General features: G+C 46.9%; 1 protein-coding gene across 1 annotated transcript; it reads right to left on the minus strand.

Annotated features, from left to right (window-relative positions):
* Window positions 1-733: 733 nt before the first annotated feature.
* SCD (stearoyl-CoA desaturase) lies at window positions 734-19,174 on the minus strand. Its single transcript, XM_012439503.3, has 6 exons — window positions 18,849-19,174; window positions 17,962-18,244; window positions 13,299-13,429; window positions 11,020-11,225; window positions 8,365-8,597; window positions 734-4,798 (listed from the first exon to the last, which is right to left on the minus strand). Exons 1-6 carry the CDS (start codon window positions 18,873-18,875, stop codon window positions 4,599-4,601), a joined length of 1,080 nt encoding a protein of 359 aa, XP_012294926.1. The 5' UTR covers window positions 18,876-19,174; the 3' UTR covers window positions 734-4,598.
* Window positions 19,175-26,181: the final 7,007 nt, after the last annotated feature.

Below are 26,181 nucleotides of genomic sequence, written 5' to 3' on the forward strand. Positions count from 1 at the left end.
TGTTGTGCATATCAGCATTCTCAAGCAGCCATTTTATTCCCTGGAGGCGACTACATTTCAGAAACAGGAAAGAGCTGGACTGCCCAGCCTGGGTTGCAAGGTAAAGAACTGCTTTTTACCACGTGTGGCGGCTCATGCCTGTAATCTCAGCACTTTGGGAGGCCGAGGCAGGTGGATCACCTGAGGTCAGGTGTTCGAGACCAGCCTGATCAACATGGGGAAACCTCGTCTCTACTAAAAATACAAAATTAGCCGGGCGTGTTGGCACATGCCTGTAATCCCAGCTACTTGGAAGGCTGAGGCAGGAGAATGCTTGAACTGAAGAGGCAGAGGTTGTAGTGAGCCATTGCACTCCAGCCTGGGAAACAAGAACAAAACTGTCTCAAAAAACAAAAATAAAGAACTGCTTTCCCAGGGAGTGCTTCTCCTGCTGGTCTCTTCCTCTCCCAGTATCTCTATCTTAGAACGCTGTGCCTGAACACGTGACACATCTGAGAACCCTGGCACTTCCCCAGGCTCAAGTTGCCAGCTGGTGTTAATGTGTTTGATTTAATGGCAGCAGACTCCTGGCTTCCTGCTTTTCAGAGTTTAACCTAAAGTTACCTTTAGGACAGCAGGGCAGGTTACTGGGGTATGAGTCAACCATTGTAACTTCTACGTCTTTTATACTCTTAAAGGTACAGACATAGATAGAAGCCAATCACAGCCGAAAAAACTCCCAGACCCAGTGCAGTCAGATTCACTTCACTTTTATTATGAACAAACACAATCTCAGATCAGTACAACTAGCTTCAGAGTTGATATTAATAGAAATTATTCCAAAATTATTGTCACAAATAACTACTGTCCCACATAAAAAGGGAAAAATCCCACCCAATCAAAGAAAAGGTATCCTGCGTGTTTCCATGGCAACGAGTTTATGAATTCTCAAATTTTCTTCTGGCTAGTTATCTACCACTTCTCCAACGGATTCATTCAATCTCTTGGAGAATCATATAGACTAATGAAAACTAACGATAGCATCCGGGACACATAGACATAGTAAGTTCATGGTGGACGTTGCTATTATAAAAAATATTCAGGTCTTGAGAATTCCTGTGCTGAAGGATCCCAAAATGCTTTATAAAAAGCATTAGTCACGCCTCAAAACTGCCCTTTGAGGTAGGTCAGTATTATTATCCCCATTTTAACAGAAGGAAAACTGAGGCACATTATAATTAAGTGACTTGCCCAGGGTCACGTAGCAAGTCAGTGGCACAGTGGTAGGAGAGGCCCTGGCCTTAACCACCAGCATAACATTGCCACCTTGCTTTATTTAACCTTTCATGCTGACCCATTTGAGCTACACTTACAGAGAATACACTCAGGATACTACCAAACCAAAGAGAAAAAATTCCATTTTAAATGCTACAACCATCTTTTAACCTAAAAAATAATAATAATAAATCAAATACATTCAAATTACTTCCACCCTCCATCAAATGTGGGCACTTAAGAAAAACAGCCCTAACAAAAATCTCCAGAATGAAGCCCAGAAGGGAATCCTGCAATTCGCGATACTGACAATCCTCCATTCAGGCCCTTTTCTACCAGCCACTTCTGTAGGCTCTCAGGTGCAAAGGGACTCCACAGAGGGAGTGAGGGCAGGCTCATATGCAACACTGATTAGAAAGATGTAAGGCACCGGGTAAGTTGTCAGCACACCCCCAAAGCAAGGACTGTTAGAGATCTAGACTCTTGATCAGATCTGAGTTTCTCATTAATGTGTCACTTTATTGTGACACATTGAGCTTTAGAATCTTGAAAAGAGTGTTCCTTACTCAGCAGACAAATCCCCACCCATACCCACACATATATTGGGGCCCTCAGCCTGAGGTCTCCATCCAGACTTATGTAAGGGTCATGGTACAGATCAGATCCATGGCACACGATTACAATAGGAAGAAGTGAAAGTTATTTTTATTGTTCATATATTATCAAGCAGGCATCTGGTGACCTGTGGAATTAGAAGTACCCAGCAGACATTTCCAAGGGGTCACAAGTCAACAGATCTAAACTACATTGATCTTCCCTTAGATTCTTTTCTACTGAGGTGAATAGCTCAAAAGACAAGGATGCCTTTAGTCCAGGCTAACCCCTGTAGCCTCTATGCAATTAACACAGGAAGAAAGGCCCTCCTCCCTTCCACCACTGGGGCTCAACAGTGGACTGAGCATTTGGTAGTGTACATTTCCAATCTTAATAGAGAAAAGCCAGGCTTCTGCTTTGATGACTGAGGTACAGGGACAGGAGTGGTCCAAGGTTCTAAGACCACTCATGTTCTGTTTCTGTTTCTTTCTAGACTTCTATACTATTGTCTGCCCTAGGCCGTAGGGAATGCTGGTTAGTTTGCCGAACAGACACTCTGTTCAGCAGGTTTTGTGGTATCTCAAATCCCAAGTCTCAGTCAAACCTTTGCAGTCCACCCTGACTCCAGGGAACAGGGCCTCCTTTCGAGGTGAGGCACTTGGGTTCTTGCCCTTCCAGTGAGGACTGTTTCCTCCTACTTCTACAAGCATTGCACTGCCAGCTGAGAGCACTGACTCAGGCGGGGCAGTCTTACTGAGCAAGCAGGGGGCATTCAGCATGCTCTCTGGTTCTGACCCAGACAGAGGGGACTGAAAACAAACCCTCTTTTGCTCTGTAGCTGGCTCACTGGCTCAACGTGAGCGCTTGGCTTGGCCATGCCCCCTGAGAGCGGGGGAGAGAGAGGGGCTCTGGGCCAGAGAGGTTTCTGGGAGGGGTTGCCAGCCTTGTCTTGAGCCATCAGTGTGGCAGGGGAGCACGGGGTGTAGGTGGAGACACGCCGGAGGCCACGTGAAAGTGGCAGCCAGCTCTACTTTCGAAAGAGAAGCAGTGGTTCAGTGACCCTGAGCATTCTGTCTGCAGGAGGGAGCTGCCTGGACAGCAAGTCATCACCACCTCTGAATACACACAAAGGAGGCTGCCCATCCAGGGAAAGAAGAAAAAGTTCAGGGAAGAGAAAGATCTGCTAAGAGAAAAGGGACAGACCAGGTAGAGCCAGGAATCAAGAATCAGGATAGTGAAGAGATTCCTAACCCTGCCCCTAACAGGCCGTTCTATTCATTAGGCTAGATGTTAACAGAGACAAAAAAAAAAAAAAAAAAAAAAAAGTGAAGGGGCGCAACACTGAGGAGAGAAGCCTTCTAGATTTTACCCATTTCAAGGAGAAACTGGAACTAATTAACGAATGGACCTAACATCTAGCTTATTTTATTAAGACTTTCACTAACTCCCTCAGTAACCTTCTCATGCCCTTGGCAATGTGTCCTGCAATCCTTTTCTATATGAAGTTCACTCTTAGAAGCTGCCTACAGATTCTGTCCTCAGCCTCTCCATCTCATGTCCAGCAGTGGAGAGGAAATTGGCAACCCAACTAATTCCTCCTCTCCTTCAGTTTTTTCAAACATCCCTCTTTGGGAGGGAAATACTCTAAGTGAAATAGTTTAATGTTCTAAGCAATGTTTATGTGTATATATATTTTATGTTTGACCCGACTCCACCTCCTAAAATCTTTCCCTTTTTTGGATGTTTGGAAATGCCACAGCCATCTTATTACTATGAGGAGAGCAACCAATATCCTGAAGATGGCAGAGCAGAGGAAAGAATTTTGATGAGCAGCTCATGGAATCCTCAAAATTCTATGATCTACTGTATTTACCAATTCTGGAATCACCCAACTTCAAGACTTCTTGATACATGACCTAAGAAATCTCCTTGTCATTAAAGAAAAAAATCCCTTCCCCAGCAAAGACCACTTTTTCTACAAACTTATAATGTTTCTTCTTTATCCTCAGCCTAAACTATACATTGTGACATTGAGATTAGCATTGCCAAGCTCCACAGCCACTTCTTACCCCAAGCCAGGAGAGAAAGGAAGCATGCTGTATGGGGGGGCTTGAAGTCCTCACTAGGTAGGCAGCTGCATGTCTGATCATGGCAAGAGCTTCCTCTTGCTTCATTTCCCTCGTCCTTACATCCATACATGCTAACTCCCTCCCCCAACAATTCACCTGCTTTAGAAGCTTTGTGTCAAATGAAGTTACTTTTCCATTCCATCTAGCAAAAGCCTGGGCTGAAGATAATTCACAGGGAACTGCCCAGGTTCCGTTTTATCTCTAGCTTGAGCCACCTGCCTCAAAGCTCACAACAGCTCAAGGAAAGAGAGTTATTTGGAGCAAAGACTATTTCTTTTAGGCTACAGAAAGGTTGTCTAGGCTTTGGAAGCTGGACACTGAACAATGACTGATCAGCTGCTTGCCTGGGAAGCAATGAGAAGAGAAAGGAAGGTGATAGCAACAAAGTGAAAGGAGGACAATGGGCTTAGAAGAGAGAGAGGATAGAAGAAACAATATCAGCTTAGCATCATAAGGGCAGAGTTCTTGGCTTTCAATACTTTCGCATTTTAAAAGAATACTGTACTGGAACGGGTTAACGTCATCATCTTTAGCATCCTGGTAGCATTATTCAGTAGTTAATAAACAGACATAAAACCTCTGCCTGGCTGACTTTGAAAAAGAACCTGAGGGACCCCAAACTCAGCCACTCTTGTAGCTTCCATCCCCAGTTCTTTTAATCCTGGCCAAGATGGCGGCCTTGGAGACTTTCTTCCGGTCATAGGCCAGACCGAGGGCAGCCATGCAATCAATGAAGAATGTGGTTAAGTTGATGTGCCAGCGGTACTCACTGGCAGAGTAGTCATAGGGAAAGGAGTGGTGGTAGTTGTGGAAGCCCTCACCTGAAACAAAAGCAAGAAGAGACGTTATGGAGTGAGGGTGCATTGAGGTCTTCTTGATTTGTGCACACCAGTTAGCTAGCAGGGTACCTCACACCAAATAGATCCCCTCAGAGGCAACTTTACTTTTATTAATTTACTTTTTCTGTAGAGATGGTGTCTTGCCATGTTGCAAACAACCTTCCCACCTTGACCACCCAAAGTGCTAGGATTATAGTCATGAGTCACTGCGCAGCCAGTGAATGGCATCTTAAGGAGTAACTGGAGAGACCCTGGTCACCCATGGCTGGCTGGGAGCCTGATGGGAGGAGAACTGACAGTTTCTCGGAGGATAAAATGACTAGAGAGAAGCTGCTACTTTTGGGAATGGATTTCACACTGGAAATTCCAAATTCACTATTGGCCCTGCCCTCAAGGCTCTGTGTGTATGTGCAGGTGTCTGCAGAATGACTGCTAAAAAAAGGAGTAAAGGAGCACACTTTTCCCCACCACACTACCTCTAGGGGTGGGTGGTTCCTGCAGAGTGAGCCTGCAGCCCAGGGTCAGAAGAAAGGCCAGCCCAGGGGCTGGAATTTCCTCAGCCACTGCAGTTCGGAGGTGGGGGGCTGGGGGGGTGCTACTCTGACTTTTTTGACCTTTGTCCCTGGTGTAGGGGAGGTGCTGATAAAACAGACGCTCTCTGAGGGAAGAAAAATGGAAATGCTTAGATACTCTGTAACCTCTGAGATTCTGAGGACTCTTGGGATGACCATTTCACTTTGCTGGAGGGAGGAAAACAAACAAATTCTGGATTCAGGGCAATTTTTGTAATGTGTAAAGCTTTGGAAACTCTACAGATAGAGACTTCGCCAACTCTTGGCAGGACTTGTCTTTCTGAACCACAGCCAACAATAATACTGACCCTAATCAGGCCTGGGTAAAGAATAGCTACTAAGAGCTAATATTGGGCTCTGTGTGGATAAAAATACCCTCAGACAGACCGGTTATGGCATTAATCAGAAGCGAGGGAAGGAAGTCCTGCAAAGTAAATGATATCATCCAGGGCATTCCAAGGTACGTCCACCCTCTGTGACACTTGATGATCCGCAGGGTGAATGAGAAGGAGGCGGCTAGAATGCCAGGAATAAGGGTACTGAGGATTATTAATTTCTAATAATGGTTTTGCAGCTGGGCTCTGTGTAAGCACTAGCCAGGCCTTTAGTTACCAGATTTAAAATGGAATCAGATACACAGAGACACAGGGAGAAAAAAAAAGAGGAAGAGGGTCAATGGCTAGAAAGAAGACAGGACTTTGCAACTGGGGCAGCAAGAGACAGCCCAAGAAAGGCTCAAGGGAGAAGGTTGATTTGGCAGAAAAGATGAGCATGTGACCATGAGGGAGATAATTCAAGAAACAAAAAGATTAGGGTGGCAGGAAACAGAGCCAGAGGAAACAAAGAGTGAGGTGATAAGGGAGGAAAGCAGCCTGGCAAGGAGGAGTGAATGACAACCAAGACAGTTCAGATATTGGCAGCCACTGTGAACCCAGAGGCTAGAGGTAGGGAAGGTCACTAGAGATTCATTTACAATACAGGGCACGTCTCATGCCAGAAACTCCATTCCTATGATAATCTCAGATTTATACAGTGTATGTGATTTATTTTAATCATGGGTAAAAATAAGAATAGGCACAATGGCAAGAAGATGCCTGAAAGGAGCAAGGAGATACATGAAAGTTAAAAAAAGACAGGGAAAAAATTGCTTTTATTTTTATTATTGGTTTTTTGAGATGGAGTCTTGCTCTGTCACCCAGGCTGGAGTGCAGTGGCACAATGTTGGTTCACTGAAACCTCTACCACCTGAGTTCAAGCGATTCTCCTGCCTCAGCCTCCTGAGTAGCTGGGACTACAGGTGCGTTCCATCACGCCTGGCTAATTTTTTTATTTTTTTTTAGTAGAGACAGAGCTTCACTATATTGACCAGGCTGATCTCTAACTCCTGAACCTCAAGCGATCCACTCACCTTGGCTTCCCAAAGTGCGAGAATTACAAGTGCTGGAATTATAGGTGTGAGCCACCATGCCTAGACAAATAAATCCTTTTAATAAAGATGGTCCAGTCAAGGTGGCTCACGCCTATAATCCCAGCACTTTGGAAGGCCAAGGTGGTCAGATCACTCAAGCTCAGGAGTTTGAGACCAGACTGGGCAACACGGCAAAACCCTGTCTCTACAAAAAAATACAAAAATTAGCCAGGCATGGTGGCATGCACCTGTAGTCCCAGTTACTTGGGAGGCAGAGGCCAGGGGATCACTTGGAAATGATCACTTGGAACAGAGGAGGTCACAGCTGCAGTGAGCCATGATCACACCACTGCACTCAAACCTGGGCAACAGAGTGAGACTCTGTCTCAACAACAACAACAATTTAAAAGACAGTAAAGATGGTTAAGGTGGAGAATATAAAGGAAGATTTTAAAGAGAAAATGAGTGTAAGGCAATGACCTGCATAGACGTGTATAGTAGTATGGTTGTCTAGATATTATCGAAGGACCAATAGCACCAGTAGCTGGAGAGAAGAGACCACCGGATCTATTTAAGGAAAACTCATCCAGGGCCTTGACCAAAGTCTATATTCAGTTGGAAAGAGGGACAGAGAAAAAAAAATGTAGATACTTTGGGAAGCTGAGGCAGAAGGATCACTTGAGCCTAGAGTTCAAGACCAGCCTGGGCACCGTGGTGAGAACCCATGTCATTTGAAAAGAAATAGTCAACATTAGAAAACTGAGCAGGAACTTGTGATCAAACTAACTGCTATATTGGGAGATTCCTGAAGGCATGTTGGGGGAAGGGATGTTCCTAGCTCAGAATAGAAGAGAGAAAAATAGAGGCCAAGAGGAGACAAGATGGTAGGTGGCAGTAAAGGGCCACCAGCAGTTACTTTGATGCCCTTCATAATGGCATCACCAAACAGTAAGGCATGGCACACACTTAAAGTATGGCATATCTGAGTAGAGTGGAAAGATAAAAAATACTGTGTGTGGCATACTTGAAGTTGGTAACACTAGGCTTGCTGGCCACTCAGATGACCCCAGTGTTCTATGTATGCATTCCTTGCCTCAAGCAAGTTCAGCCCAGAGCTGATGAAAGAAAGGAAAACTCCAAGGTGCTCATCATACATGGCAATTGGTTTTCCGTTTTTGTTTTTTTCTTTTTTTCAGTAGAAACAGGGTTTCACCATGTTGGCCAGACTGGTCTCAAACTCTCGACCTCAGGTGATCTGCCTGCCTTGGCCTCTCAAAATGCTGGGATTACAGGCCTTAGCCACCACATCCGGACCATATATGACATTTGGAAATTGTTTTAGAACCTGGAATCAAAATCAGTGTTTTCTTTTTTATCCTTTCATTTTTACATAAAACATGTTGCCTGACTCTCATAGGGTTTTCCAATATACTGCCCCCTAGTTTTATAGTGGAAAAACTGAGATACAAAGTAGCCATAAAAAACAGGTTTATCGAGTTTTTCTGGCTCCTAGCCTAATACCTGGATACGCAGACCACTGGATGTTCTTGCTTGGACCGCTGACTTACCCACAGCTCCAAGCGAAACCAGGATGTTCTCTCGGGGGCTAATGTTCTTGTCATAAGGACGATATCCGTAGAGGTGGGCAGCACTGTTCACCAGCCAGGTGGCATTAAGCACTACAGCATATCGCAAGAAAGTGGCAACGTACAAGCTGTGTTGAAAAGTTTCACCCCAGAAATAAAAGGGCACAAATGTGGGCAGGATGAAGCACATCAGCAGCACGCCGGGTTTGTAGTACCTACATTGACAGACCAGACACCGGGTCAGTGGAGGGGACTCCACACTACCTGGATCTTCCGCACGAACTGGGATGGGCTGTCTCTTTTCTCCGTCATGAGTACAGCATGGCAGACAACAGCAAGAGGGAATGGGGTGGAAAACTCTTTTGAGGATGTGGTGTTACCTCACTTTTTAGATGAGGTGATGGGGAGGGGTTAAATGACTTTTCTAGGATCATACCAGTATCCACTATGACATGGTAGAGCAAGGAGTGAAAGCTGAATTGCTTGTCTCTGTCTCCTGACTCTAAGTTCACTGTTTTATTGTTTGTTTGTTTGTTTTGACAGGGTCTCACTCTGTTGCCAAGGCTAAAGTGCAGTGGCATGACCATGGTTCACTGCAGCCTTGAACTCCTGGGCTCAAGAGATCCTCACACCTCAGCCCCCTGAGTAGCTGGGGGATCACAGGCATGAACCATCATACCCATCTAGTTTTCAATTTTTTGTAGAGATGAGGTCTCACTATCTTGCCCAGGCTTGTCTTGAATGCCTGAGCTTTCAAACGATTGTCCCGCCTCAGCCTTCCAAAGTGCTGGGATTATAGGCATGAGCCACCAAGCCCAGACGTCACTAATTTTCACTAGCGCATAATACCACATTGGCATAACAGGTGAGGTCCAAATTACAAACTAACGAACAGACTTCTTCATCCTTGACCGGTTTTCCAGTCTGCCTTTGGGCTCCTTTCTCTTTCTCATCAGCACTCTTTTTTTTTTTTTTTTTTTTTTTTTTTTTTTTTTTTTTGAGACGGAGTTTCGCTCTTGATACCCAGGCTGGAGTGCAATGGCGCGATCTCGGCTCACCGCAACCTCCGCCTCCTGGGTTCAGGCAATTCTCCTGCCTCAGCCTCCTGAGTAGCTGGGATTACAGGCACGCGCCACCGTGCCCAGCTAATTTTTTTTTGTATTAGTAGAGACGGGGTTTCACCATGTCGACCAGGATGGTCTCGATCTCTTGACCTCGTGATCCACCCGCCTCGGCCTCCCAAAGTGCTGGGATTACAGGCTTGAGCCACCGCGCCCGGCCCTCATCAGCACTCTTAATCAGTCTGTGTTTAGTGTCATGCCTCCATTTTCTGCTAGCTACCCCCCAATTATTTGGTTTTCTTTTCCCTCAGAGGCCCATTGAGTGTCCTTGATCACCTGCAGCTCTCTGTCCCTCTGGAAGCTCTTTCTCAACCTTCATTCTCAATGTACACCAGGCCATTGACATTCCAAGGGCACTGACTCCCTATATCCCTTTAGCAGTCAAGTCTTTGACTTTTACATCACTGATATTCCCTACACCCAACTCTTTTTTCCATTTCTGCCACTGCTTCCCTAGCAGGGGTCCTCGTTACCTAACTTATGTCCCTACCTCTTGCTTTGGCTCAATGGTTTCCTACACTTGCTCTAAAAGTAGCCTTCCTAAAGCACACCTCTAACTCCGCCACACTGCAGTTCAAAAAATGTATGGCTTCCTACTGCCTAAATCCTAAGTCTGCTTTTTGGACTCTACAAGAATGGCAGTCTCTCTAGTCTTACTTCTTCCCACACCCTATACTTCAAGCAAAAGGACTCTATTGCTGGAACATGCTTCATGCTTTAGCTCATTCTGTTTCTTGTGTTTGCACTGTCCCTCCCCACACATAGTTGTAGAAGTTTCTATCCGTTGGTGGATTCCAACACTACTTATTTCATAAACACTTCCTTGGCATTGCCCATTGAGCAATCTCCCTCCCCTTTGTACCTCTCACAGTACAGAAAATATTCTGCCTTATACCATGGTTATTCGGATACTTGGCTTATCCTTCCATCCCCTTACAGGCTACAAACTTTTTGAAGAACTAAGCTACCAGCCTGGGCAATATAGCGACTGAGACCTTGTCTCCACAAATATTAGCCAGGCATGGTGGTCTGTGCCTGTAGTCCCAGATACTTGGGAGGCTGAGGTGGAAGGATTGTTTGAGCCTGGGATGTCAAGTCTGCAGTGAACCAAGATTGTGCCACTGCACTCCAGCCTGGGCAAGAGGAAGACTCTGTTAAAAATAAAAATAAAAAAATTAAAACACCTAGGCAACTAGGCTATAATCATCTTTGAATCTATGACTGTCCTAGGTCAACAAACATCTGTTGAATGTAATGAGTTTAATTAAGACAGCTCAGAGAGAAAGAAACAGAGCAATAGTCTATGGCTATGGGCCTGTGGGATGTTACAAATTGGGATTTTAAATTATGAGTGTGAACATGCAAATCCAGTCCATTTCTCAGCATATATATATATTACAATCTACAATATGCTCCTAAACTCGGCTTATATTTTATAAGTCGTAGGAGAAAAGATGGGGCCCCTACCCACCAGATGCCAGGGCCATATGCCCACCTCCATCAGGCGTTCACTCACCTCCTCTGGAACATCACCAGTTTCTCAGCTCTTAGGTCAGACAAGTCCAGCGTACCGCCCTTCTCTTTGACAGCTGGGTGTTTGCGCACAAGCAGCCAGCCCACGTGAGAGAAGAAAAAGCCACGTCGGGAATTATGAGGATCAGCATCTGTTTCTGAAAACTTGTGGTGGGCACGATGGTCACGAGCCCATTCAAAGACATCATTCTGGGGAGAGAGAGAAGAAGAATGTAAGGCTGGAGGACAGACACACTCTTAGGAGAATTCCAATGGACAGTTATCAATAGCCCAAGGCTCTCAGCCCAACCTTACAAAATACCCAGGAATCTGGGCTCCAAAGGAGTTATGGAGTTGCCTTCCCTCTTCTCCCAACTTGCCACTGAAGCTTAAGTGGAAAAATCAACTTATAACCCCAAGACCACAGGAAGAGGACTGCTGTTTCTGAAGGTTATATGGTGGTTGGAATGGAGATAAATCATACAGAGCTCAGAGAGTTGCAAGAAGTGAGAACATTACAATTCTTTAAGCCAGGAATGTTGGAAAAGATCCTCATGGGGTACCTAATCCCTGGGCATGGAGAACATGAGTCAGACAGCCTTGTGTCCTAGGGTCTCAATCAGTAGATAAAGCTGCAGGGTGCACCATTCTGGTGCCTTGTAAAAGAGAGCTCAGATAACCCAATAACAAGGCCAGGCATGCAACTCATGATCATGGCTGCATTTTCAAACGACCTCTGGACTTCTCCATGACTTTTTCCATCCCTTAAAGAATGTACCAATATCTTGGGCTGGGTGCAGTGGGTAATGCCTGTAATCTCAGTACATTGGAGGCTGAGGCAGGTGGATTACCTGAGCTCAGGAGTTCAAGACCAGCCTGGGCAACATGGCAAAACCCCATCTCTACTAAAATCACAAGAATGTACCAATAACTCTCTTCCCTCCTTTTGCTGCACAGGACCTCAGAAGCCTTCAAGGTATAAGCTGCTGAGGCAGAGATGATTATGCAACTGTGCTAAGTTCTTGGGATACTGCCATGACTTAAGTTGGTTTCCTTTCTTCCTCTTGCTCCAAGCTAAGCCCCACACCACATGCTATAATTTGCCCATTGCTACAGCTTCATGGTATGATGTGTTCCCTTTCCCCACTTCCCTTCATTCTGTCTTTGCTATAAACTTTTTGCCTCAACAAACCTGTGTTTTTACTTAGCCAGCATGACACCCCAAGAAAGGGCCACAATGTTGGGTTGGTCTATATAATCTGTAACTTGGTTTCCTCATCTGTAAAATGAGGATAATAATAGTATCTACTTTCTAAGATTGTTGTGAGGACTTTATATCAAATGCTTAGAATAGTGCCAGGCACATAGTGCAATAAAAGTTGTCTGCTCTCATTATCTGAAAATAAGAGTTCATGAGTCTGGGAACATCAACTTCAATCCCACTGTGGTGGAGTCCTAAGTTATTCACTTTTTTTTTTGAGACAGAGTCTTACTCTGTCACCAGGCTGGAGTGCAATGGTGTGATCTCGGCTCACTGCAACCTCCACCTCCTGGGTTCAAGCGATTCTCCTACCTCAGCCTTCCGAGTAGCTGGGACTACAGGCATGCGCCACCATACCCAGCTAATTTTTTATTTTTAGTAGAGACGGGGTTTCACCATCTTGGCCAGGATGGTCTCGATCTCTTGACCTCACGATCCGCCCATCTTGGCCTCCCAAAGTGCTGGGATTACAGGCATAAGCCACCGTGCTGGGCGAAGTTGTTCACTTAAAAGAATTTTTTTTTAAAAAAGTTGGGATCTCATCACCCAGGCTGGAGTGCAGTGGTGATATTATGGCTCACTGCAGCTTCAAACTCCTGGGCTCCAGCAATCCTCCCACTTCTGCCTCCCTAGTACTAAGATACTCATCTTAAATAGTGAATTTATTGTCCAATGTCTGCCCAGGCACCCAAGGTCAGTCTCTGGCTTATGTGCCAAAGCCCCTTATGATGAAGAGCCACAACAGCCAGACTGTGTGACAACACAGGGACCTTAGGATCAAAAATAATCCTACACATCCAGAATATTTCCCATTTATCTTCCAGTTCCCTTTTCTAAGACTCAGAAGTCTCTTCATGCTTTATGGACTTAAGGACTAAACTGGCACTTGAGGGGACCACAGGAGAGAAGAAAGTGAAACCGCTGCCCAGGTGTGGCTCCTCTCTGGCTGCTGATCCCTCCTTTCTGCCCCCAGATCTTTGATAGGGTGGAGGACAAACAGTTGAGCAGAGACAGCTTCTTACCTGGAATGCCATTGTGTTGGCAATGATCAGAAAGACTCGCAAGGGCAGCCGAGCTTTGTAAGTTCGGTGGCTCCACAGGCGATGAACTCCTGCTGTTATGCCCAGGGCACTGACAAAATAGTAGAATAACCCTGCCAGGAGAAGACAGTGGGGGAGTCACCAACCAGTGTGAGTTCCATCTGGGGAAGGATGCTAGAGACACTCTCTGGATGTTAGAACTGTCTTCTTCAGGCTTTGGGTGAGATTTGCCTTACCATGAACTCTAGGGATAACCATGTCCCTTAATTTCACCACTTGAAAAATCATCACCCCTCAGCCTCTCAAGATAAAAAAGATTAAAAAAAAATAATAATAAGCAAAGAAATCCCAAGAACTAAGGAGTCAGAAAGGCAGGAGAGAGAATAATGCTCTTACCACTCATTCTTCATCTGGAAGGCATTCTTCCAGGGCCTAGCTATCTCCTTTCACTTCTATCTAGGCCTTCTCTAAGGTGTTTTTTTTTTTTTTTGAGACAGTCTCCTCTGTCACCCAGGCTGGAATGCAATGGCGCGGTCTTGGCTCACTGCACCCTCTGCCTCCTGGGTTCAAGCAATTCTCTGCCTCAGCCTCCTGAGTAGCTGGGATTACAGGCACACATCACCACACCCGGCTAACTTTTGTATTTTTAGTAGAGATGGGGTTTCACCATCTTGGCCAGGCTGGTCTTGAACTCCTGAACACATGATCCACCTGACTCAGACTCCCAAAGCGCTGGGATTACAGGTGTGAGCCACCACATCCGGTGGCCTTCTCTAAGGTTTTAAGAGCCACAAACTACTCCTACAGAGTTCAGGACTCATAAGCAAGGGTGTTATTAAAATAACAGCAGAGGGCCAGGTGCGGTGGCTCACACTTGTCATCCCAGAACGTTGGGAGGCCAAGGCAGGAGGATCCCTTGAGCCCAGGAGTTCGAGACCAGCCTGGGTAACATAGGGAGACCTTGTCTCTAGATAATTTTAAAAATTAGCTGGGCATGGTGGCATCTGCCTGTGGTCCCAGCTACTCCACAGGTTGAGGTGGGAGGATCTCGAGCCCAGAAGGTCAAGGCTGCGGTGAGCCATGATCATGCCAGTGCACTGATGCCTGATCAACAGAGCAAGACCATACCTCAAAAAATAAAACAACAGCCAATACAATCTGGGCACTGACCAACTTGAGAAGCCCTTAGTTATAGGGGGCTTTTAGGGGATTCTGAACTATGGCCATTTATCAACTGGTACAAAAAAGCATTTCAATATTCTAGCAGGCAGTGTGGCTATTTAAGGGGAATATTAGCCCTGCGCTTAAGTCCTATTTGCACAGTGTCTTAGGTTTGACCAAGGATTTTAATATTCTCCACTTCATTGGGTACCTTCAATGGGGTTAGGTGGTATTAATACCCTCACTTTGCAGCTGAAGAAATAGATGCTCAGAGGTGAAGTGTTTATCTAGGGTCACATGGCTAGTAAGAAATGAAGCCATGGTTTGAAGCTACATTTTCTGTTGACAAGCAGTTCACCTTCTAGCTATACCATCCACCTCCCCCAAGATACGTGCACAGCTCCTCTGTCTCTCCTTTGCCACGTCCCTGTCAGACCATACTCTTACTGGGCAATACTTGTTCTAGACAATGGTGGGATATTCTTCAAGCTGTCAGTGGAGCTCCCCACCATTGTCTTGCCTCACCTTCCCTGGAGGCTCAGGAGGTGCCAGAAATAATCTCTAACTGGGAAGTAGGTTGCTGAGCACCCATTTCTTCCTCTGTTCAATAGCTCTAGCAGGCAGCTGTGGCCTTGGTAGAAACTGTTAACAATGTTTCATTCCTAGGGAAACAGCTAGAAACAATAGAGCCTCAGTGGCCACAGAGCTTAGTTGCAGTTGGAGACACCACACATTGTAACAAATTGTCCCCTGTTCTTTTGCAGCCGCTTCCTAAACAACCTCCTTTTTCCTCAATGCTACCTCCATTTTTCTTTCCTTTTCCTCCTATAGGATCTCCAGGAGAGCCATACAGCCAGAGTCAGCCTCAACAAGAGCTCTCTCCACATTGCCTCAGAGTGGGGATTAAGGCCCCAGGTGATCTGGCTTCAAGCCAAGTGGTGACCAACATCTCCCCAGACGCAGTATCTAACCTGCATGTTACCCAGAAATCCATCCATTGAGCCAGAGCCCTCTCTAATGACCAAAGGAGCTTCTGGGGTTGTTTCTTGCCACATAATACCCTGGGGTAAGCTGATTGAGAAAGTACATAAGATCCTATGTTAACAGGGAAATTGGGACAAGAACTCAGGCACTCTGGTGCCTTAACACCTTTAGGCCTATCAAATAGAAGGGCTTAAAACAGTTGGAGATTCAGCCCCTCTCTCCTCCCCAGGGGAAGAAATACTAATGTACAAATTGATGGTTAAGCAACACCTCATTGCTCTGGCCTTAAGAAAGAGACTTGAAGGGTTTTGCCTCTGGCTCTCAGTGTTGCCAGAGGTTTTCTCCTCAGTCCTGCCCTAAGAGCTCCTTTGGGAGACTCCAAAATTAAAAAAGAGATATAAGGTTCTCAAAATTGCTCAGTCGTAAGAAACGCTGGAATCACGAGCAGTTGCTAACATTGTCTGTAGGGATTAAAACCAGAAAGACAAAGCTCCTTAACTCTGAAGGCGGGAAGAGAAGACGCCCAGGTTGAGACCTCTGACCCTCCTCCCCTCATCCTCCTTGTTTCTTCAGACAGAGTTCTGATATTCCCATATTAAGATGGTCATTCCGTCAGCTAAGCCATCCACCAAAGGGCCCAGTAAAATAAGTTACCATCCAGTCTCTGTGAGCCACGTTTCTCTGCCCGAAGGCACAGCACACACCCATGGGCAAGTCACCAAAATAAAGGTAGCAGGCATAGCCTTGGCTGGGATAGTATTCTGCTCCCTGTACTAGCAGCTGAAGGTGACCAAGCAGAGGCAATTGGGTCAAACTCTGGGCTTCAGAAGACCTACAGGGAGTGCTGAGGCTGGGAGGAGCTTGCAGGTGAGAAAACTACTTGTGAAGACTCTCCTCTTGGGGAGAAAGGGTGGAGAGAGGCACCCACAGACTCCCTGGGGAGTCCTATCCCAGCTCTTCATCCCTCATGCTGCAAAAAAAGTTCTGCTGGATCCTCAGAGGGGCTAGACAACAGATGTTGCCCTCCCCTCACTAATACAAGAGCCCTTCCTGGTATGCAGATGAACTCATCTGCAGCTGGCCTGTTCTTTCTGTCTCTACCACAGCTGTGACACATATGTAACCCAAGGAATGCTACCTTCCTAATCCTAAGAAAGTACTGTTGCCCACAGGTGGCACCTAGAAAAACTGATATCCTGACAAAGGAGCTCTTCTCAGTTGCATTTCACTGTAGCACCTGGAGGATTTCCCAAAACAAAGCTTAGTGAACCAGATCTCACCATCTTTGGAAGACCTAAGAGATCCTGAGGGAAACAGCTAAAACTTGGCCTACTAGCCCTTCTGCATAACTACCCACCAAGGGCGAGCTGTCAGGTATCCCACACCCAGGCTGCTCTGAAAAACCTCAAGTTGTTTTCTGGAGTAGTTCTGGCTCAGTACCCCTTAGAGAGTAGCAGTGCGGGGCCCCTGGTCTGCAGAGCTTCCTGCTCTCCCTTCCCAACTTAGGCTCATGGTGGCAGAGGTGAAAAAGGCTGCAAAGCACATGTGTGTATCCAGGGGGCAGGGCCATGCCATCAGGCCAATGGGTCTCTAAAACAGCTGAGCTAAGGGCAGGTCAGGGACAAACTGGGAACTGTCTCCCTCATTACAGCAGCCTTAAGACCAGGGTCTCTTTTCTGAGGGCTCTTTTCTGGCCTTGCCTCAATGTCCCTGGCAAGGAGGGATGGGTAGGGCTGGTATTAGAAGGTTCAGAATTCTTGGCACTTCACGGCACCGGGTGGGGGGAGGGGCCAGGAGCAGGCTGGATGGGGGATGGAACATGAAACATTTCTTCAACCTGATTTCATTCTAAGAGCATTTTGTTGACTGGCATGTGCAGCACCCTGGAGACCTATGCAGAGTAACACACCAACACACATCTGTGTGACTTGGGTTACATGGGAGCTTCTTCATCTTCCTCTGTAACAAAGAAGCCTGCTCTGGCCAAGGGATAAGGTCAAAATAGTTTTGTGGATGATGACCTCTGTTCCTCCCTTTCCAACGAACTCTCTCCCTGACTAGTTTCCCTCTGCCCTAGCCCATGACTGCTCAACACAGACCCTAGAAAGCCAATGGTTTAGTACCATGTACCCATGACTCCCAGGTAGAGGGCTTTGATTCTTTTGTGGCTGGCAGGGGTGGGACAGGCAGCCAAGCAACTGACTCAAACAGAAAAGCTTTTTCAGGAAAAGCGACTCCAGCACAGGTCTACACTTCAAGGCCCACAGCACATGGTCCCAGAGCTCTCAATGTCCCCAGCACCGACATTCCTGCATTTCTGTCCCCCCTCCCCCTCAAGGCTCTATTCCCACCCCGCTAGGCCTGAAGCAACCAAAGAGAAATGCCTGAGAAAAACCCCAGCCGGGAGGCTGGGAGGGGCTGGTGTTCTATGTAAGATCCTATCTTATAAGAGCAGTGAGTACCTGGAGGACTGAGTCAGGAGGACAGGGAGGCTGCTTACCCCAAAGCCAGGTGTAGAACTTGCAGGTAGGAATCAAAATGATCCCATACAGGGCGCCCAAGTGTAGCAGAGACATCAGGATGATGTTTCTCCAGACATATTCAACCTTGGGCCTTGGGCCTTCCTTATCCTTGTAGGTGGGGTCATATATATCATCTTTCATATCGGGGCGAATGTCTTCTTCCAAATAGAGGGGCGTCTTCTCCAACTTATCTCCTCCATTCTGCGGGACCCTGGAGGGAGGCGCTGTGATGGTGGTGGTGGTGGTATAGGAGCTAGAGATCTGGAAGGGAGAGGAAGCAGAGAGTCTGGAGAGGAGACACGGAGAGTCAGGAGGAGACACGTGGAGGCAGCTGGGGCTACTCCGCTCTCTAATCACGCTGGGGGAAGGGTGGACAGCACAAGCACAGACCCTCCCCCAGCGCCCGGGTTCACTGAAGGTAGGGTGTATCCGAGATGCAACGGGGAGAAGTTCCCAGAAACTGTGCAGATAGGTTAGGGGCGGAGGGCGAGGGGGGCGGAGGGCGAGGGGGGCGGGGGGCGGAGGGCGAGGGGGGTGGGAGGCGAGGGGCGCGAAACCTACGGGAGGCGGCAGTAGGAAGGAGAGGTAAAGCACTCACATCCACACGAACACAAAGGAAAACCCGCATAATTCATAAAAGCACTAGCACGAACGGATTTTTCTTTACTTTAAAGCTTAAGAAAAGTTGGAGACTCAAATCTCCCAATTACAATCCGCATTCCCAACTCACTGAAGGCAGCACAACTCGAAAAGGACGGCCAAGTCCTCCGCGAAGCTCTCCCCTCTCTTCTGCCGCCAACCCGTCCCCTGGAATCCCAGCCCGCGCCGGCGACCCTGCGGTGCGGGGCCAGGCTGGGAAGCTCACCTCCTCCTGCAGCAAGTGGGCCGGCATCTTGGCTCTCGGATGCCGAGATCACTTTCCAGGGGCTGAGGCTGCGGAGCGGAGTTCGGGGGCGCCGGGGGACTTCGGTTTCGGAGCTCGCCGGTGCACGCTGGATGGGTGTCGGGGCCCGAGCCGCAGTGCGTGGAGGTTCCCGAGCCGGGAATTTAAAGGCTGGAGCTGGCAGTGGGTGACCGTATCCCGTATTTCCTCAGCCCCCTTTTTATCCGCTGCCAAGCAGGGGCAAAGTGCGCGGAGTTGACTGGCGCGGGCGGACCCGCGTGGAGGTGAGGGCGGGACGGGGAGGAGACAGAGGCCGAGGCTCGCAGCGACCGCAGCCGGGCGCTGGGATGCTGCCGACACCGACACCGCACCGCCCGGCCCCGGCCCCTGCCCCTGCCCCTGGGGAAATGCTAATGAGGCTCCTGTAAACCCCGGCTTGTCATTGGCCGAAGGGAATTTGGTGCCACCTCGTCCTGCCGTTGCCATTGGCTCGGCGCAATCTGCTGTTCCCTCTGCCGCCAGCTCCTCGCTCCCCCTCCCCTCCCTTTCTCCTTCTCGGCTTCTCTTCCACCGGCCGCTGGGCCTCTGCCCGGCATCCCGCGTCGGGAGCTTTCTCTCTGGAAGGGGCTGGGGCCCCTGTTTGGGGCTGGGGCGCGGGGTCTAGCCCAGGACCGGCCCGGGGCACACGGCGAACGGGTGGGTGGGCACTGGGGAAGTTTCTCAGGAAACAGTGGGGAAGCCTCGGGGAGCGCCCACCACTCACAACTCCGTCCCATCTTCCCGTCCCCCCAGGCGCTTGGCAGGGGGACGTGGCCGCCACCCTGGGGTCGGGAGCTCAGGGGACGCGGGAAGCCCCGCCTCCCTCTCGGGCGAGCGCCGGGGGCTCGGTCCGCGGACGAACAATGGCTCTGCCCCGCCCACCAGCCACGCGCTGCTCACCCGGGACCGCACCGGACTCCGGCCGCACGGACTGACTGACTGGTGTGTGTGCCCGCGCGCACGCACCCTGTTTAGGCCCCGGGCGGGCAGTCCCACCCCCTTGCCCGCGCCTCCAGGTTGCGTGCGGGACGTTTTGGAGCTTCTTCAGACTGACAGATTGTAATTTTGGAATCTTCTTCTTGGAAAGAGGCAGGAAACACTGGCATGTGCTTTCACCCAGCAGCAGGCGAAAGGGCTTGGATGTGGAATAAAAATAGCTGGCAGGTATCGAATTGTTACTGCCAGCCAATTCACAAGAATCATTTTCTGTAATCTTCACTGTGACCCTGGGAGGTGGGTACCCCATTATTCCATTTTAAAAGTGAGGAAAGTGAGATATAAAGAGATGGAATAATTTGCCTATAGTCACAGGAGACAGTAAGTGATGGAGCTGGCAGTTGAGCCCAGAAACGCCATATGCGAGCCCAAGCTCTTCATACCTGCTCAGGACCATACTGCCCTCGGTCCCTGAGACGCTCTGACCCTACTGATCTGTCCCTGTGCCCCATCTTTTCCCGGCCTGTGGGAGCCTTACCATGAGAGCTCTGAACCAGGCAGACTATGCATTCCCCCCGCGTCCTTCCATACCCATGTCTCCCCGAATATTGAATACTGCCCCAGGGTCCTTCCTCTGCGAAAGGGAGAAAATAGGCAGTGCTGTGCCAATGATTCCCTTCTTGGAAGAGAAGCACCTGGGATTTCCTGGGAGGAAGACTAAGCAGCTCCCTTGTTGGCCACTGGTCTCAGGGTCAGGCCAACTCTCTGGCCAGTGACCAGGAGCCTGCATTCCAGTCCTGGCTCCCTGTCCGGTGTGAAAGCTCTGAACAAGACTGGATGATTTTAGATGTAGACAGCTTATCTAGTCATGGCTTGGTGTGTGGCGTAGAAATCTGTACATGGGCTGCCGCCCTTCAGGTTCTCTCTGCAATGTCTGATTTACTTAATTTTTTTTTTTTTTTTTTTTTTTTTTTTTTTTTTTTTTTTGAGACAGAGTTGCGCTCTTGTTGCTCAGGCTGGAGTGCAATGGCGCGATCTCGGCCCACCACAACCTCTGCCTCCTGGGTTCAAGCAATTCTGCTCAGTCTCCCAAGTAGCTGGGATTATAGGTGCACGCCACCACATCTGCTAATTTTTTTTTTTTTTTTGTATTTTTAGTAAAGGCGGGGTTTCTCCATGTTGGTCAGGCTGGTCTTGAACTCCCACCTCAGGTGATCCAGCCACCTCGGCCTCCCAAAGTGCTGGGATTACAGGCGTGAACCACCGCACCCGGCCCTACTCTTGCTGATTTCTAAATATGCTTCATCTTCTCAAGTTTTTCTTCCCCTGAACTCCATCTGTCAAAATATTACCCATGATCCAGCAATTCCACTCCTAGATATAAACCCAAGAGAAATGAAAAAGTATGTTCACACAAATTTATATATGATTATTCATAGAAGTATTATTTATAATCGCCAAAAAGTGGAAACAACCTAATTGTCTGTCAACTAATGAACAAATAAGATGAGGTTTCCAGGCATACTGACTCACGCCTGTAATCCCAGCACTTTGGGAAGAGAAGGTGGGAGGATGATGGCAACATCGTGAGACCTTGTCTCAACAACAAAAATACAGCCCAAGGAACATAGCAAGAGCAAGACCTTGTCTATACTAAAAATAATTATTTTAGAGCAGGCGCAGTAGCTCACGCCTGTACTCCCAGCACTTTGGGAGACTGTGGCAGGTGGGTCACGAGGTCAGGAGTTCAAGACCAGCCTGGCCAAGATGGTGAAACCTTGTCTCTACTAAAAATACAAAAATTAACTGGGCTTGGTGATGGGCTCCTGTAATCCCAGCTACTTGGGAGGCTGAGGCAGGAAAATCACTTGAACCCAGGAGGTGGAGGTTGCAATGAGGCTGGAGAAGTGCTTGAGCCCAAGAGAGGGAGGCTGCCATGAGCTATTATTACGCCACTGCACTCCAGCCTAGGCAACAGAGTGATACCCTGTTTCAAGGAAAAAAGTATTAGCTGGGCATGGTGGCATGTGTTAAGGTTAAGCAGGAGTATCACTTGAGCCCAGGAAGTCAAGACTGCAGTGAGCTGTCATTGCGCCTCTGCACTCCAGCCTGGGTAACAAAGTGAGACCCTGTCTCAAAACAACAAAAAAGAAAGAAAATAAGTACATAAAATGAAAATTAAAAAATAAAAATTAGCCAGGCATGGCAGTATGTGCCTGTAGTTCTAGCTACTCTGAAGGCTGAGGTGGGAGGATCGCTTGAGCCAGGAGTTTGAGGTTACAGTGAACTATGATTGTGACACTGCACTTCAGCCTAGGTGACAGAGTAAGACCCTGTCTCTAATAATGATAATGATAAGAAGAAGATGTGGGATACCCACATAATGGAATATTATTTGAGAATAAAAAAGAATAAAGTATTGATAGATACTATAACATAAATGAGCTTTAAAAATATAATGCTAAGTGAAAGAAGTCAGTCACAGGCTAAGTGAAATAAAGTCCCCCATGTTGTTTGGTTACATTTATATGAAATGTCCAGAATTGGCACATTTATATAGAGAGAAAGTAGATTGGTGGTTGCCCAGGGTTTGGAAGGAGGATGGAGGATGTTGAGGGGTGATGGCTAAGGAATTCAGGGTTTATTTTTGGAGTAACAAAAATGTTCTAAAATTGATTGTGGTGATGAATGCACACCTGTGAATATACTAAAAGCCATTAAATTGTCTGATTTAAATGGATGGATTCTGTGGTATATAAATTATATCTCAATAAGAAAAGTTACTTATTTATTTTTGTTTGTTTGTTTTTTAAAAAAACTTAAGGCTGGGCATGGTGGCTCATGCCTGTAATCCTAGCACTTTGGGAGGCTGAGGCAGGTGGATCGCCTGAGGTCACGAGTTCTAGATCAGGCTGGGCAACATGGCAAAACCTACTAAAAATACAAATAATTAGCTGGGCATGGTTTCGGGTGCCTACAATCCCAGCTGCTCAGGAGGCTGAGGCAGAAGAATCGCTTGAACCCAGGGGGTGGGGGTGGAGGTTGCAGTGAGCTGAGATTGCACCACTGCACTCCAGCTTGGGTGAAAAGAGCAAAATTCCGTCTCAAAAAAATAAAAGTCAGCCGGGCATGGTGGCTCATGCCTGTAATCCCAGCACTTTGGGAGGCCGAGGAGGGAGGATCACAATGTCAGGAGATCAAGACCATCCTGGCTAACATGGTGAGACCTGTCTCTACTAAAAATACAAAAATTAGCCGGGTGTGGTGGCACATGCCTGTAATCCCAGCTACTCAGGAGGCTGAGGCAGGAGAATAGCTTGAACCCGGGAGGCAGAGGTTGCAATGAGCCGAGATCGTGCCATTACACGTTAGCCTAGGCAACAGAGTGAGACTCCATCTCAAAAAAAAAAAAAAAAAAATCTAAAATGAGATACCACTACACACTTACTAGAATGACCAAGTTAAAAAAGACTGAGAACAACTGGAACTCGCATACATTGCTGGTGGGAGCATGATGTAATACAACTACTTTGGAAAACAATTTGGCAGTTTCTTGTAATGTTAAATATTCATCTATCCTAAGACCCAGCCATTTAATTCCTTGGAGTTTCCTCAAGCAAAATGAAACATATGCCCACAAAAAGACTTATACAAGAAAATTTATGGTAGTTTCATTTAGAATAGCTTCAAATAGGGAACATTACAAAAGTTCATCAATAGGAAAATAGATAAACAATTTATGGAATATTCATACAATAGACAACACAATAAAAAAGGATGAACTTCAGGAACAAGGCAAGGATGTCTCATCTCATCACTCCTTTTCAACATTGTGCTGGAAGTCCTAGCTAATGCAATCAGACAAAAAAGGAAATAGACAAATAGATTAATGGAACAAAATAGAGATCCCCCAAATAGACCCACGTAAATATAGTCAACTGATCTTTGACAAAGGAGCAGAGGCAATGCAATGGAAGTAAACAGTAAATGGTGCTGGAACAACTGGACGTCTACATTTGAAAAAAACAAATCTAGGCACAGACCTTACACCCTTCCGAAATACTAACTCAAAATGGATTACAGACCTAACTGTAAAGGTAAAACTGTAAAACTCCTCAAAGATGACACAGAGAAAATCTAGGTGAGCCTTGGGTTTGGCAATGACTTTTTAAATATGTGAAAGGCATGATCTATGAAATAAATAATTGATAAATTGGACTTCGTTACAATTAAAATTTTCTGCTCTGTGAAAAGCACTGTGAAGAGAATGAAAAGACAAGCCACAGACTGGGAGAAAATATTTGCAAAAGACATTATCTGGTGAAGGACTGTTACACAAAATACACAGAGCTCCTGAGACTCAACAATAAGAAAATGAATAACCCAATTTTAAAATGGGCCAAAGACCTGAACTTACGTCTCACCAAAAAATAAATAAATAAATAAATAGAGCTGGCTAATAAGCATAGGAAAATGCTCGATATCAGGGAAATGCAAATTAAAGCAACAAGTTACTACTACATACCTATTAGAATCACCAAAATCCAGAATGCTGACATCTGCTGCTGATGAGGATGTGGGGCAACAGGAACTATCTTATATTGTCAGTGGGAATGCAGCAGCCACTTTGGAAGACTGGCAGTTTCAACGGACGCAGTGGCTCACGCCTGTAATCCCAGCACTTTGGGAGGCTGAGGTGGGCAGATCACTTGAGGTCAGGAGTTCGATTCCAGATTGGCCAACATGGCGAAAACCTGTCTCTACTAAAAATACAAAAATTAGCTGGGTGTGGTGTAGTGGCCTGTGCCTGTAATCCCAGCTACTCATGAGGTTGAGGCAGGAGAATTGCTTGAACCCAGGAGGGAGAGGTTGCAGTGAGCTGCGATCATACCACTGCTCTTCAGCCTGGGTGACAGAGCAAGGCTCTATCTGAAAAAAAAAAAGAAAGAAAGACTGGCAGTTTCTTAGAAAACTAAACATGGTCTGTATTTTTTTTTTTTTTTTTTTTTTGAGATGGAGTCTTGCTCTGTCATCCAGGCTGGAGTGCAGTGGCACAATCTTGGCTCACTGCTACCTCCGCCTCCTGGGTTCAAGAGATTCTCCTGCCTCAGCCTCCTGAATAGCTGGGATTATAGGCCTGCCACCATGCCTGGCTAATTTTTTTATTTTTAGTAGAGATGTTTTTTCATTATGTTGGCCAGGCTGGTCTCAAATTTCTGACCTCAGGTGATCACCCACCATGGCCTCCCATAGTGCTGGGGTTACAGGCATGAGCCACTGCACTTGGCATTTTTTTTTTTTTGACAGGGTCTCACTGTCACCCAGACTGGAGTGCAGTGGTGTGATCATGGCTCACTGCAGCCTCGACCTCCCAGGCTCAAGTGATTCTCCCACCTTCTCCTCCCAAGTAGCCGAAACCACAAGCATGTGCCACCATGCCTAGCTAATTTTTTTATTTTGTAGAGACAAAGTCATTGCACGTTTCCCAGGCTGGTCTCAAACTCCTGGGCTCAAGTGATCCTCCTACCTCAGCCTCCCAAAGTGTTGGGATTACAGGCATGAGCCACCACACCTAGCCTCCAGAAAATGTTCTATGTCTTGATTTGGGTGGTGGTTGCCTGAGAATGTACAAGTATCAAGACTCATCAAACTGAGTGCTTGTGATCTGCACATTTTATTGTGAAATAATTATATCTCAACTGAAAAAAATTAGCAAGGGTTGGAAACCAGAGTATGAGCCCAGAAAAGGGTGTCCTAAATTTGCCTCATTCATTCATTCAAAATGCCATAGATGTTTATTGAGCCCTTGTTATGGACGAGGCACTATTGTTGGAGCTAGGGACACTGGTGACCAAGTTCCATGTAAGAGAGACAATCAACTAAATAAACAGATAAATGTCAGGTGCAGAAAAAAAGATAAGGGGATTTAGAGTAAGTCGTTCTATAAAATGCATGAACTTTCAAGATTCTGGCATCGTCTTTGCTCAAGAGGAACCTAAGCAAATCTCTTTTTTATGTTTTTGTTTTGTTTTGAGACAGAGTTTCACTCTGGCTCCCACGCTGGAGTGCAGTGGCACAGTCTCATCTCACTGCCGCCTCTGTGAGCTCAAGAAGTCCTCCCACCTCAGCCCTCTGAGTAGCTGAGACTAGCTGCCATTACCTGCTAATTTTTTTTTTTTTTTTTTGAGAGACAGGGTTTTGCCATATTGCTCATGCTGGTCTCAAACTATTGGGCTTAGGCGATCTGCCTGCCTCAGCTTCCCAAAGTGCTGGGATTACAAGCGTGAGCCACTGTGTCCAGCCTGGTTTTGTTTCTTAACTCAGCGTCCACTTGCCCTTT

This window comes from Aotus nancymaae, unplaced genomic scaffold (assembly GCF_030222135.1).
Source record: "Aotus nancymaae isolate 86718 unplaced genomic scaffold, 86718_ANA_hifiasm-v0.15.2.pri h1tg000010l, whole genome shotgun sequence".
In the NCBI taxonomy this organism is placed as follows: Eukaryota; Metazoa; Chordata; class Mammalia; order Primates; family Aotidae; genus Aotus; species Aotus nancymaae.